The sequence below is a fragment of the Megalobrama amblycephala genome, linkage group LG7 (genome assembly GCF_018812025.1).
Source record: "Megalobrama amblycephala isolate DHTTF-2021 linkage group LG7, ASM1881202v1, whole genome shotgun sequence".
Classification (NCBI taxonomy): Eukaryota; Metazoa; Chordata; class Actinopteri; order Cypriniformes; family Xenocyprididae; genus Megalobrama; species Megalobrama amblycephala.
The window spans coordinates 36,070,537-36,086,546 of record NC_063050.1 but is presented as its reverse complement, the minus strand read 5'-3'; the positions used below and the strand labels follow the sequence as shown (position 1 = coordinate 36,086,546).

General features: G+C 38.3%; 1 protein-coding gene across 2 annotated transcripts in view; it reads right to left on the bottom strand.

Annotated features, from left to right (window-relative positions):
- Positions 1–16,010, bottom strand: part of gucy1b1 (guanylate cyclase 1 soluble subunit beta 1) — a 52,897-nt gene that overhangs the window by 4,034 nt on the left and 32,853 nt on the right. The window contains exon 11 of one of the 2 annotated variants that reach the window (XM_048197244.1): positions 8,873–8,986. In XM_048197244.1, coding sequence (XP_048053201.1) covers positions 8,873–8,986 — 114 coding nt within the window. Of the gene's footprint in view, positions 1–8,845; positions 8,987–16,010 lie in introns of both variants that reach the window. The other variant, XM_048197243.1, reaches the window with a different exon arrangement.

Genomic DNA, 16,010 nt, shown 5'->3' with positions numbered 1-16,010 from the left:
CTAGCTATAACTGGGCTTAAGTAGTGTGCCTTTACTCTAGGCAGGGTTAAGATGCTCTCCCCCAGTTACATTGGAGTGTTTAAGTAGGACCTAAGCTCCCCTGCCATTCCCTTGGGGTTAAATAGCCTTGGTGATAAGAGTTACTGGACAATCTGCATTATGTCCTGCTCTTGCTTGCCTTCCTTTCCGGAGTAAGAGTAAGGATGTTGGCTCTGCCTTGAAAGAGCAACAACATTGAATGTTGTAGCCTGAAGGGCTAATTACTGAGGTTTTTAGCACCTTGCATGCTCCCTTGGGTAGGCTGCTTTTTAGGATACCATTTAGGGTTGAGTAAGCTTAACTAAGTATGGCTGGTGATTTGTATCCCACTGTTACCTCCCTGCCCAACTATTGTTGGATCTTGATGTAGAGTCTTATGCTCATCTTTGGTTGGGTACCACGTAAGGTCTCTCTAGTATAACCAATGCTCAAGAACATGTAGAGGTAGTTTGCCTGGTAGCATCCCTTCTTGTTATTATAGCACTTTAAAACTTAGACAGGTGAATGGATTGTGATTGTGTTTGTCTGAAAGAAGATAGTCATATACACCTAGGTTGTCTTGAGGATGAATAAATCATGGGATAATTTTTGGGTGAACAATCCCTTTAAGGAGCGGCTCCTTTAAGACTTGTCAGTAAACAGCCAATGTTATGATTGGCTAACATCACTGTATCAACGCCCACTCACTATTGCATATGAGTAAGTGTTTTGAAAACATTATCCATAAAAAACGTTTTGTGATACAGATGATGTCAGAGCCAATACAGTTGGCTTTCAAAAAAAGTTTCATTGTGAACTCTCAATTACACTGCACCTTATTTACAAAACAAAATGCTCCAAACAAGCAAATAATCCTCCAACACGATGCGGGACACCATTAAAATAAACCATCCACTTGTTCCCAACACTGGGATCCTAAGATTGCACTGAGATGCAAACGAACTGCTTGAATTGGACGCATCAAAGCGGATATTAATTCACCCTTCCATCTGTCTTGTTGTCATCAGATTCAAGTGTGTGGTGTGTGGTTGAGACACCAAGCCAGTCTTCCCAAACATTACCTGTTTATACACAACACACGGGAAGAAACTGGCTTAACCTGGAGATTGTAGAATCTCGCAAAGGTGTTAGGTGTGGCCCAGCTCACAGCTCTGCAGATGTCTGCCAGAGAGGTGCCATGTGCCAACGCCCAAGGAGAAGGCGACAATCCAAGTGGAGTGAGCCCTCACTCTGAGGGGGCATGGCTTGCCTTGGGATTGGTATACCAAGACAATTGCATCCAATATCCAGTGGGCCAACCTCTGCTTGGAGACAGCCTTGACCTGCAAAACAGACAAAGAGTTGCTCTGAGCTTCTAAAGCTCTGTGTGCTGGGTCAGCCTACTCCAGGGGCAGCACTTGCAAGTTCGCCACCTGGTCCCGAAAAGGAGTGGTGGAAACTTTGGGCACATATCCGGGCTGGGGTTTCAAGATTACGTGATAGTCAGCCGGTCCAAATTCCAGGCACGTTTCACTGACCGAAAATGCCTGCAGGTCCCCCACCTCTTGATGGAAGTGAGTGCAGTCAGGAGCACTGACAGGATCTTAAGCTCGACAGACTGTAGCGGCTCAAAGGGCACTCTCTTCAGGGTTATAATACTACAGAGAGGTCCCAAAAGGGGATGAGGCATGGCTGAGGAGGATTTAGGCTGCATCCAAAAACCTAGGCAGATGACTTGTTGCCCACTGCCTTATCTGGCAATGACTTGTAAGGCAGCGTTTGTGCATGAAGGCACCTCACAAAACTGATTATAGACAGACTTCTGAGGCAACGTAACAGTTTAATGATCTACAGCAGAATAGTGTGAGGTTTAGTAAGAACTAAACAAATATCTAGAGCAAAATAGTGTGAGCTTTGGTAAGAACTAAACAAATATTTAATTACAGTAGTAAACTACAGTAGTAATTTGTCACTAGAAATTACATCAAAAGTGGAAAATGTTGGTCAAAAACGTACATTTACACAAACTGACCAGCAAACACAACATTCAGACGCCATCTTTATTTTTATAGCTCAACTGTAACAGAATGGAATGCACAGGATTGTGGGATATCAAAGGCAGTGAAGGGTACATTTATGCTGCCTTCACAAATCGATCAAATGAAGGTATCTCAGGAAACAGGAAGTGAAGCTAACATTGGATTCGGATGTGCCTTGATGCCTTCCTACCTTGAAATGTGTCCTCTGAAGGCAGCATTTTACATTTTTTGGACGCAGCCTTAGTCTCTTGGCATCTCTCAGGAACCTGATGATCAGGTTGTGCTTTCCCAAAGACCTACCATCTACTGCAGTGGTTCCCAAACTAGGGTACGCATACCCCTGGGAGTGAGGTGAATACACTGTATTTAGCACGAACTAGGCTACCATAATATGTGAGCAACATGTACAGTATGTACATGTTTGTATTTTTGAGAGAATAACGTTTATGCATGGTTATTGAAAATACAATTTTATTTAAGTCACTGAAATAAGGCCACGAAACACATACTGAATATGTATCCACACAACTTTAGAGCATTGGATGTTATAGCCTAGAGGGTTTTTTTTCACAAAATGATATGAAAGTCATCCTGCCTACTCATACACATAAAACAATATATTAATTTAAATTTTGTAAGACACATTTTGTTTAGACAGTATGCTTGGAGGCATAAATAATCCTGAATTATGCTGTGATTCACACCTCAGGAGACAGTGACCCGCATAATGAGCCTTTCAGCCAGGTATGTGAGAGGTAACTACAAGAAATAACATAAGGACAAAGTAGTTTATTTTGTAGTTTATTTAGAATATACCAATATTACCAATTACCAATATAAATCAGAATCAAAGGCACATTTTGAGTACACAGCTATACCTGGAAATAAATTCTGTTCAAAGATATAAGTTAACATCACTTACATGGCATTCCAAGGTGTTTGGTGTTTCTATGCACTGGAGAAAAAAAAAAAAAAAAAAAAAAAAAAAAACTTTCCTGCTTCCAGTCAGAGATCCCACCACCATATTCATGAAGAGTGTCCAATGTAGGCCAATAATCTGTGAGATAAAAGAAACAAACATCTGTGAGCATGCTGATAACAGGATCATATTAACTTTTGTATTAACTTTAATATAATGTTCACTCTTAACAGAAAACATTATTTTTGTGATCTCATGCATGCACGTATTATTGCACATCATGTGAAGAAAATTTTGTATAAGCCTATTATATTTTAAATTATATACAGTACTGGTCAAAAGATTGAACACATTAATATTTTTAATGTTTTTGAAAGAAGTATCATGCTCATCAAGCCTGCATTTATTTGATCAAAAATACAGAAAAAAACAGCAATATTGTGAAATATTATTACAATTTAAAATAATGGTTTTCTATCTTAATATACTTTAAAATGTAATTTATTTCTGTGAGGCAAAGTTGAATTTTCATCATTCATTGTGAACAAAAGCTTAATTGATGTGGCACTAGGCTATTTCACAGTAAACAGTTCATAATCTCTCCAAAACAGGCCAAAGAAATCTTGTCTAAACATTCATATTACCTCTATGACATTTTATGTATCGTATGTGTCATATTATAGAGCCTATAAATGTTAATGTGCAGTTCAATACTTTTTTAACTTTTTATTTCAGGATTTATTACGTATTTCAGTTGATTTCACTCATCTCAGTATAGCAATATAGTTTGGGAAAAGCCAATATGGCATGTTTACTAATGTAAGTTATGTGTAATAGCCTAAACGAAACCGCCCGTCTGTGCAATTCATATACACATAGACACACAGAACATGCAGGATTCATTTTTAAAGTCTATAATACTTAGTCTTTTTGCAGTTTAATATTCACAGACACTATATCGCTATTAGAAAAATGAACAAATATGAAATATGAAAGAATAAAATTCACAAAAAAAAGAACACCAGGTTTGTTGTGCCTACTTATATGGCTGCATAAAATAATAATAATAATTATTATTATTTCACTTTACAGAAAACATTTTATTTTTTGGGAAAAAATGCAGGCGGCCTTTAGCTATAAATCATTATAAATGTTTTGTATGTTTAATTCATATTATATATTGTTTAGCCCAATATAAACATATATGTTTGAGCAGATATTCACAAACATGGTATTTCACAGTAAACACTGTCTAAACATTTTAATGTTACAGTTTATCTAACAATAACACGTTAACTAATGTAAGTGGAAATAAATGACTTACCTCCGCTGGATATCAATCGCATTCTTCTGAAGTAAATTCAAGGTAAACTCACAACGCGTCTTCCAAACTCGATGAAAAGCAGAGGAATGATGAAGCTGATGCTTTGTTTTGAGGTGATGGGGATGTTTACGTTATCATGCCTCGGACATGGCGGATTTGCATATCAAAGGCTGTGCTGCATGTGGGTGTGGTAACATTAATTAATTAATAATGAGGCCAGGCAGGGAGAATTGTACCTCTCATTGGTTTCATAGAGAATATTTGTTTTCAATATGACTTACTTAATATAAAAGTAGACACTTCAAGCTTTCTAAAGACATATCAAGTCTGTGTGGCAAGTATTAGCCGAGTTACAGTTCATTTTTGAAACGTGTTTCAGAAAAAGGTTCACAGAGACTGAGACGGCAGAAAGTGCTCCCTTTTTGTTTTCTTTATTTTACAAAAGCACAAAGTTTTGTTATTATTGTGAGTGTACACAAATAAAAGTAGACACTTAGTTTTGAATGATGTATAACACTTATCTGTATGACCAAAATCGAAAGAGTATTTTGAGTCTCTTTCTCACTGATAAGAAAAAAGCGAGGTAGTATCACTGACGCGACCACCGACCCCAGGTGGTTAATTGATGTTATGTTATGCCACTATTGTTTGCTCTATTTTGAATGGAAATAATAGTTTCAATGAAAGCTTCAGCAGAACTGCAACACAGTGGTGTTTCATGAACAAATCTGTGGTTTTGAACGAATTGCAAGAGACAATGATTCAATGACTCATTCATAAATACAGCCACTTGCTTCATTATGGAATGAATGACTCAATGACTCACTCATTAAGACAGTGACTTACCACCACATACTGGCAGTTTTAGTTTAATGTTTAAGAGTATCACTTCATTTTTACCATCATTGCATATTTCTTTATTGAACATTTTTATTTAAAACATTTTTTATTTTATAAAGGTAAAAAAAAAAATGCACTGGAAAGTCACTTTAAAGGGGGAAATATGAAAGTGTTTCCCATACATTGATTTATTTGTGGCAGCCCGCCACAATATCAACATTGACCGCCACAAATAGATTTCAGTGTTTCCCATTCATTAACTAGACTGTGGTGGCCCGAAAATATATTTAAACTTCTCATAATAACATAAAAGTTCTTTAATGTGATATGCCCCAGGAGCCTCTGAAATTGTTTCAGTGGAACTGCTGTGCCGCTCCTGAATGAATTCAGGCAGTTCAGCACTGACTTGGCACCCTCGTTTGTGAGACGTGCCGTCATGTTGACAGAGTCAAATGACACCGTAAGCCTCAGTGGCAAATGCAGCCGAGAACTTACATGCCTTGGATGGGAGGTGCGGGCGATTCCACCAGGTGGCGGCACTTTGTGGGCATAAATGCATCACAATTGCATGATGCACTAGAGGAAAGTCCACGTAACCCTTGGCTGCCCCGCTATCGAGGGTAGTGAAGGCGGAGGAAGCAGCAAAGTGGCTTCTGGCAGTAAAAGTTCCTTCCACGACATTGTTACCTCATGGACCCGCAGACTCATCAGGAAACTCCACAGCCTGCAATGTATGTGAGGAGTGGGAGGCCCGTGGGGACTAGCCCGGCGGGAGAGCTCCCATTATAGTCCTCAGATCACACTGTGTTTTAACAGAAGTGGTCCTCTGTTGTGCAGAGAGTCAAGGGGCCTCATTTATAAAACTTTCTGTAGATTCCATCTTAAAAGTGTAGGTACGCGCAAAAGCTTGATTCTGCGTACGCACAAAAGTTTTCAGATTTATAAAACCATGCGTTGCCAGAACCTGGGCAAAAATCAATTTATAAATCACAGTCAGAGGAAGATTGTGTGTACGTATAAAGATAAAGGTTTTAGAATAGAGTTGATTCATTCATTTCCACTGGCCAAATAGTATTTTAATTGTTTTAAACAATTCAAATCAAATTTATGCAGTTTTACTGATAAGGTGAACATATCTTTTAGGATGTTTATAGGTTATTTTTAGTGGAAACAGATAGGCCTACTTATTAATTGCAGTGTAAATACAATTGTCTGACTCGGCGCATAACTGACAAAGTATTTTAAAAAGGAAATGTGCAAATCTTACCGTTTTCCTCAAGTTGTATCCTTCAAATACTGTGGTATTTTCATAATTGTTTGAAGATGCCTTCACACGACATCAACACCTCCGTGCAGCTGTGGTTGTACAGTAACATATTATCATTGAACCTATTCAAACTGGACAACGGACCGTTCGACCATCGAATCAAGCAGTGTCTGCCATAATATCGAAGTGTGCATCACTGATCATTGTTCTCGCTAATATATTTTGCATCTGCAGTTTAATTTAAAGAGGAATTATTGTGCTCCTCACTGTCATTAAAACATCGTGTCACAGGAAAAGTGATCGAAAGTAGCACATCTACTATCTAAATTCATATAATTTTTGTTTAACTTCTGCGTAATTACTGCGTAATGTAACGAGGATGATTAATGTAATTGAGTGCTTATCGCCGTTAGTGAAAGTGTAATATTAATGTAAATGTGTATATCAAAATGAAAAAATTAGTTTCCATGCTAGTTTAAATCATTCTTTTATTTATTTAAACTGTTATTGTGAACATGCACTGTATTTATGATTAGGACTCATAATGAGGATTTAAAGTAGTTTTCCTTCATCTGCCGTCAGTCCCTCAGCTCACCGCGCACCTCATCATGGAGGTGCGCAAATGTTCCTGTCAAGTTTGTTTTTATAAATCACAACTTATGCATAGGAACTGGCATACGCCTCTTTCAGGGCCTGTTTTGTGCATACGCAACGGTTATAAATGAGCCCCCAGAACAGGGAATAGCAGAGGGGACTCGATGGTCATGTTCCCACAGTGAGAACGAGTCATCAACAAATGCTGCCTCATCGTGCTTAGAACCCAGACATGAGGCAGTGATCGTGGCTGTCAGACAGGGCCAGGAAATGACCACATCCAGAAACACACAGGTGGAATGCCATCTTTAAAAAGACACAGAGTCACCCGTGGTTGCTCTTTTATGGAAGCTGCTCTTTTAACTGTTGAAGTGCCCAGGGGTGCGATTTCTGCACTTATCTGTGCACGTTTGCTCTTTGGCAAATGCACCCCTGAATGTGATGTATATCCAATGTAGAACACTCCCACTCTCAGCAAAGGCAGATCGGCAGAGCACTCTGAAACAACTGCTTGGCTCCGAAGCAAAAACCTGAATGAGCGAGTTGCCGGCAAACTTATAAACTTGTCATGACTTGTCATGTAAATCTCAGTCGCCAACCTTCATTGGCCTGTTTTCTTACTACACGAAGGAGACTGGGCTCCCAAATGAGACCACTTAATGTCAGTTAATTCGACATTACATTGAATGTGACTGACTGAAAGGAAACCCAGACAACGCAGAACAGGAAACGAAACACAAAGAAAATAGATTAGAACATAATCCTGACACTAATAGTCTATATTATAATATATAGAATTTCATATATTAAACAGTCCACAGTATCTCATGTGAATTCTCAGCACCCTTAGCATGCCAACTTCTGCATTCTTGGCAAAACATGCATCCAGTATCTGAAAGTAGGCCTGTGGTGATATTCTTCATGTACGTTGTACATTGGATCTATTCTGTATATATCCATCTCTCTAACAAGCGTTCCAACAGTACTGATAAAAGTAAAGTAGCAATAAAACACAACTGCACTACACACTCTAGTTTGTGTGATATTGCTGTAATGTTTTTCATTACATATACTTGAACTGGTATTCAGTCTTAAGGCTGGTTCACACTGTGCGATTTTGGCCACGATTTGGTCGTCTGAGACAAATTTTGCAAATCCTAAAAAATTTCTATAATCCCAGCCTAAAATCTATAGTCTTTGATCGCTAGTTTGACATGTTCGCTGACAGCCGGTTAATGACCGTTGCGATCAAATTTTACCTTTGACAAAATTCTGGCAATGTCAGAAGATTTGGCGCACAATCCTGCACTGTGACTTCTCTTATGACAAACGTCAAATTGTCTTCGTTTTTCAAGACAAGCCATAATCAAAATTAACGATAGAGATGTCATTGTTAGCCACCATTTCAGTCCTGTGTGTAATGCAGCTCACTGTCATCGAATGTGTATGAGTTGATGAAGTAAAACTCCGGACAAGTTTTCATGCACGCCTTCATTTTTAACACATCTTGACTGTCGTGCAGTCTGACATTAATGACAGCTGAGATCCCACAGTGTAACATGAGTATCATGTTTGTACAGTCTGACAAGCAACCATCTTAAAGGACTATTATAAATCGCACAGTGTGAACCCGGCTTTAGGCAAAGATAAGATTTGAGAAAACAAGAATTTAGTGTCCACATAGTTCAGTTATTCTGGCAGAGAATGCAGTGATATGTTACCCTGTTGATTAGATGTTCTGAAACAAAATACCTTTAAAAAAAAAAACCTCATGTGCAATGCATAAAAAATGTTATTTTTGTTTAAACTTGTAACGGGGTCAAGAAATTATTCGGAGACATAACCTGCACAGGATCCTCATCCACTTTCACCTGTCCAGCGATCTCCATCATGTCCAGGGCCAGGTGACAAATGGATTTTGCATGGTGCGTGCAGGGCTCTGGAAGACCACTCACAGTCATGTACTTATCACCAACAGTCTCCACCTTTCAGAGAACAGAAATATTTTTAAGAAAGTGATGGATTCAAATCAGAAACCACCATAAATAGCTGATGTGCCTGTGGTTTGATAAACCTCAAAGGACTTTCCATGAAGTACACTTGGATATTTTTGAGTTCTTTAGCCCAATTTTATATTCAAGTAATTTAACAGTTAACAGTTTATATGCATTTGAGAAATTTGAGCAAGACAAAATGCAAAATCTAAAATTGGCACTTTTAATGAGATTTTATCTTGTAATAGTTAATTTTCATTTAGGAAGTTCTTACCAATTGAAGTTCGAATGCCATTAATGAATTAAACATGACTAGTGGTGCTGGACTGGATTGAATTGAAAATAGGTTTCTTAAATCATCTTCTCATATTCTTATGTATCCACTTGCTGATTTATTTAACTTTTCTTTGTCTACATGTGAGTTGCCAGTTATCTGGAAATATGCATGTTATTACTCCACTTCACATGGGAGGTGATGTAGTTGATCTTAATAATTATAGACCTATATCTATTATATGTTCTATATCTAAAGTTTTTTAAAAATTAAGTAATAAACAACTTTTAAATTATTTATGTATTAATAATATTTTATCACTATCTCAGTCTGGCTTCAGGTCTAATCATTCTACTGCATTACTTACGTTTACTAATGATGTGCTTTCAGCAGTAGATAATGGTAAACTCACAGATGCAATGTTTCTTGATTTACCTAAAGCTTTTGATTTAGTGATCATTATTTTGATCATTATCTGCTTTTAGACTTTTAAACTTCATGCTATTGGACCATGTGCACTGAAAATGCAGTTTTGTGGTTTAATTCATATCTGCATAATTGAAAACAATGTGTTGTTTTGGAAATAAAATGGGAATAAATCTGATTTTTGATTCAACAAAGAGGTGTGCCTCAAGGCTCAATACTGGGACCACTTTTTTTCCATTTATGTAAATAATCTACCATCAATTTTCAAAAACTGTCAGGTTCAAAATTATGCTGATGATACCGTCATATATGTATCTGATTCAGATTCTCTACATATTCAGCTTTTATGTTTAAAGCCCCAATAGACTGGGATGATTTAGATTATTAGGTCCATTACATAATTTCAAATGTTTAAACAATCTTTGTCAACTTATTTTAAGGTGGACTGCGGATGCTATCATTGAAACTGACACAGCTGTTCATATATATATATATATATATATATATATATATATATATTTATACTTGATGTTTGGTGATGTAATATTTTCATTATTGTTTGTGTTTTGTTGTTTGTTTGTTGATGTATTGATAATTATATGTTTTTGTTTTATTTTTGTTATTACGTTGTGATTGTGTTATGTTGTATGTTAGGAAACAAGATGGTACTCATTCAACACTAACCAACTTGATGCAATAATATTTGTACAGCATACAGATATTTACTTAACATTCTTAATCAACATGTAACGACTAATGGATATCCAGGATAAAAAAAATAATTTAACAAAGTCATTAAACCATTTAAAGATATCTCATGGCCTTGAATGTATGATAAAAACTAGCCTTAGTTTGTGATATTAATATAGCCAAACAAAATAAAATGAAAATAGCAGGATAAACTATCATCCAAGATAGCCAATTTTAGGACATTTTTGATTCATCCAAGCTTCCTTGGCAACTGCAAATGTTGCCAGTAAAACTTCTCATGTTTTTTTCCCTCCAAACTCAAACCTATTGCAACAAACTATAAAACATCTTCAGAGAGAGCCCAGTCCTTCATGAGAACTTTGGACCACATAGATACAGTTGGCTTTAAGTAAATATTACTTTTTTTGGTGAGCCAGCCTTGAAATTCTACCCACCCGTTTTGTTTAGTTAGCAAAGGTACATGAAGTGCATTCTTGTCTGTATGCCTGGGATGTAAATCAAGGACATGTTCTCATGCCCTTGTTTTTAAGAGAGCATTGTACATTATGTGTAGTTTGAAAAGTACAGGCTATGAGGCACAGAAAGTTACAACAAAAAAGCTACAGAAAATACAAAACCATGGCTGTTAATGGCTACTCTGGATGTTCAAAAGACAAGCGTGTCAAACATACAGCCTGTGGGCCAAGTATGGTCCCTATAAGGGTTCTAATCTGGCTTGTAAATTGATTTGAAAGAGAAAAAAAAAAAACTTAAATTTTGCTGAAAAACAAAATGTTGAGAACCAATTAATTTATGGGTATGACAAATTCATAATATTCTGTTTTAAGCTGAACTTGTTTGCATTATAGCTCACATTTTAAAACAGCAGTAGCAATTACACATAATATCTGGCATGAATATCTAGCACTTTCAGCTGAAACTGGATTTGTGGGTGATGCAACTGTTTAGTTGATTTTTCCACTTTGATGAATCATTCACTATAAGCATGACAACATGGAAATGTAGAAGAAAAAATATCAACTGAAAGTGTCAACTGAATAATTGTAGTTGCTTCCTTCCATAGCCACTTCCTAGCAATAGCAGAAAAAAATAATAGTGTGTAGATTGTTGCTGATGTTCAAATAACTGTTCCCTTTCAAGGGAATGCCTCTGTGTGACTGCGTCTGAAGCACGTGTCGACTAATCCAATGACGTCACAACCAGGAAAGCATAAAAGCACATCCAGAATGAACGGCGTTAACATTTGTGCATCAGCAAGTGGTCTTTGATCTGTTTGATACTGTTTGTCCTATATATTGTTGTCTTTCCCGATATAGTGCATATATATATATATATATATATATATATATATATATATATATATATATATATATATATATATATATGTATCGTATATCCACGTATGATCAAGGTCACGCGCAGATGTCCCACATCCCACTCCTTGGTTATATGGAGGAAGCCTTGGTTCTTGTCCCAGGGTCCTGTGTTAGGAGCTCATTGTCATCACGTCACGTTCATGACAGATGCTTCTCTCATGGGATGGGGAATAATGGAAGATTGCTCAACTCAGGGTCTGTGGAGGAGTCATCATCTCTCGTGCCACGTAAATTGCCTGAAGATGATGGCAGTCTTCATGGCACTGAAACACTTCCTCCCAGACCTAAGAGGCCATCATGTGCTTGTTCGCACAGACAACACATCGGTGGTCTCTTACATAAATCACCAGGGGGGTCTGCATTTGCATCCACTATGCAATCTGGTGCACCAGATCCTCCTGTGGTCCCTAGGGAAGTTGCACTCTCTGAGAGCAGTATACATCCCAGGGTACCAAAACGTAGGAGCAGACAAGACACCCTGAGGTGGTGAAGCGTATATGGGAGGTTTATGGCCAAGCAGAAGTGGATCTGTTTGCATCTCAGGGCATGAAACGCTGTCCACTTTGGTTCTCCTTCACACACCCAGCCCCCCGGTGTTGGATATCAGATGTTAAATATACAAAGTTTGTTGGAGTTGTAGAAACTTGGTGGTGTGTCTGGAAAAAAAACACCAGTCCTTTGCTGTCTAATTTATTGAATTCAGGATGCTTAAGTCTTGAATAAGTCAAATCTCCTAAAGCACATGGAGGCACATGGAGCAAGTTCACATGATGTAAATGGACAGATGTTAAAAAGAAGGGCAGGATTAACAGGATGGGATGAATAGGTTGAACAGGATGAACAGGATGGTCGTTAGTCACTACAAACCATACAAGAAGAAAAATCAGGCTCATACAAACAATTCATCAATAAACATTAACAATATATACTCAATCCAAGATAATTATTAAACCCAATCCAAATAATTCAAATAAACAAATTCAAACCATACAATTGACAAAAACAAATTTACTTAACACTAGTGATGGCCAATTTCGAAACACTGCTTCATGAAGCTCCGAAGCTTTATGAATCTTTTGTTTCGAATCAGTGATTTGGAGTGTGTATCAAACTGCCAAAGTCACGTGATTTCAGTAAACAAGAATTCATCACTGTTTCGAAACGTTTCAAAACAGTTCAAAATTTCAATGGTTCACCGGTAGAGGGCAATGATAAAGTGAACCCATGAATCATGCAGATTCACTGAGAACTACTGAACAAGTGTCTATGGACTTTACTCTATGGTTTTATACATTTGTAGATGTTTTTAATTAGACATTAGAATAATTAAAATGAATAATGGTAGTTATTAATCTCTTATTTGCCTTTTTAGCTTGAGCCATGGAACAAAGAAAACAAGCCCTGAAAACTGATAAAAGAACATATATTATACAGACACTCTATATTTAATCTTATTAGATGATTAGTTAAATGCATTTGATAAATTTTACTTTCAATAAAACATTTGCAATACATTTGTAAAAGGTGTTTTTAATGCATGTTTGACCTGAGTTTTGTTGCATTTGCACTGTTCTGACCACTAGGGGTCACCGTGGAGACAGGTGTCAGATTGTTTCGAAGCCTCGATACATTACGGAACATTTGCTTCAACTGCTTTAGTGTTTCGCAAAGCCTCGATCTGCCCATCACTACTTAACACATCCTAAGGAAAGGACTCAAAGGACATGGTTGGGTGTCCATTCAAACACCCACAACTCACCAATGCAAAAAGGAAACAAAGGAAGGTCTATTTATAGACCTTGACCAGGGGGTTGTGGGTAATGTAGTGCACCATATATGGTAGTGTAGTTTACTAGGAATTGGGGGAGATGTAGCACAAAGAAAAATAATAAAACATAAAGAAAACAAATGGGTCAATTTACAACACCTGGGACTGGATGCTATGGTACAAGGCTACGTCTGTATGCTTTTTCCCTGACTGCTCTGCTCCCAGGAGTCCTGCAGAAAGTCCGCCGGGACGGAATAAGTCTACTACTATATACCATACTGGCCAAGCTGAATATGGTTCTCGGAACTAGTGTCCCAGCTCAATGGCTCTCCCCTGGAGATTTCAGTCAGGAGAGACTTTCTTTCTCAAACGGGAGGTATGATCCTTCACCCCAGCCCAGAGATATGGAACCTGTGGGTTTGGCTTCTGAGGGGGCCCAACTCATATTCCCAGGTTTCTATACTTCACTCTAGAGCTCCATCCATGAGGAAACTTTATGCCCTGAAGTGGAGAGTCTTTACTTCTTGGTGCAGAATGCATCAGTGGGATCCAGTTAACTGTCCGGTTGGTTCAGTGTCTGTAAGATCGGTTTTCTACAGGGCTATCCCCCTCCACACTAAAGGTGTATGTGGCGGCCATAGCTGCTTACCATGTCCCTTTGGGTGGTGTATCTTTGGTGAGGAACCCAATGGTGACACGTTTCCTTCGTGGCGCTTTGAGGCTGAGGCCTGCAATTTGCACCAGAGTTCCATCTTGGGACCTGGCAACAGATGGAACTGCATATTTATTTTGACTGTTCCGATCCCAATCTGACTTATGACCTGACTTGAACGTGACTATTGTTCTAGAGGGTTTATCAGCGGCTCTCTTCGAGCCCCTTGATACTGTTCCAGAAAGGTTTCTGACCTTAAAATCAATGTTCCTGCTAGCCTGACATCTTCTCTTAAAAGAGTAGGAGAGTAGGAGATCTCCAGGCCTTGTTGGTGGCCCTGCATGTACCTTGAGTTTGCACCGGGGATGGTCAAGGCATTCCTTTACCCAAAGCCAGGCTATGTATATAAGGTGCCAACCAATGTACTGTGGCCTATTGTTTTACAAGCCTTTTGCCCTCCTCCTTTCAGTGATCAGGACCAGGAAAAGCTGAGCCATGTGTGTCCAGTGAGAGCGCTGGATAATTATGTCCACAAAGCTGCCCTGTGGAGGAAAATTGATCAGCTATTTGTCTGCTTTGGATCACTTAAAAAGGGGCTCCCTGCATCCAAACAGAGAGTCAGCAAGTGGTTATTTTATAGTCGAGTCTTGTATATGAGGTTTCTGGCCAGCCATCACCTTTGGCAGACAGAGCTTATTCTACTAGGAATATGGCGGTGTCCAAGGCCTTAATTTCAGGTGTTTCCCTGCAAGATGTTTGTGATACAGCTCATATTCATGAGGTTCTACAACCTGGACCTGGACACTGCCCCAGGTTCACAGGTGCTCATGTCTTAGTTGTGCTCCAGTATTCACACAGACAGGCAATTTTAAGCATGGCGTTTGGGCATTATCATTCGCAAAGCATCCTTGAGGCAGCGTGAGTTCCCTCGAAAGGGAACATCTCAGGTTACGACTGTAACCATTGTTCCCTGAGAAGGGAACAAGACGCTGCATCGTCCTGCCATACTTCCTTCATCCCTGTAATTGACTTGCTTTGGCTAACTGAAGCTAACAACGGTCATTCCGGATGTGCTTTAACACTCTGAGGTCTAAAAACGCGCCGGCGCGTTTTGCAGGTTTTTTTTCACATTGCAGCAAAACAGACTTAAAATACTCTGTCATTTTTTGTCATAGAGACATAAGTAATACATCAATTGGAACTATAGAATATCTCCTTTTATTTGTGTACACTCAGAGTAAAAACAAAATGTTGTGCTTTTTGTAAAATAAAGAAAACTAACATGATGCGTGATCTCTCATCTCCCTCTGAACGAAGTCCAATCTGATAGTTCTCAGAAAATGAAGTGTAACTTAGTGAATACTAATCACAAAAAATTCATACTTATGTCTAACAAAACGTTGAAATTTCAGGTTTTAAATCGTGCAAGTCAAATCGAAAACAAACCTTCTGTGTTTATGTAATCTGTATGAAAAGAGAGCCATGTCAGAAGTCCGTGATTCAGCTCATTATCCGCTAATGCGGCCACGCCCACGGAGCCAGCGCTATTCACAGGCAAATTCAGAGACAACACATGCATTCATCATCTCAATCGTGTATTTATTGCCTTGAAAATTGTTTATCTGGATGAAAAAGCCATGGTTAGCGATCTCTGGAAGACATTCAGTAAATTCCTGTTTGTTTTCTTCTATTGATAAGTTTTAAGTGAGTTTTTGTTTCTTTAGCGCCCTCCGGCTGTAGTATGAATTGGTAAACACCATTCATGGAATATCGTCTTCTTCTTAGGTGAATTTGTGGACTAAAATGCA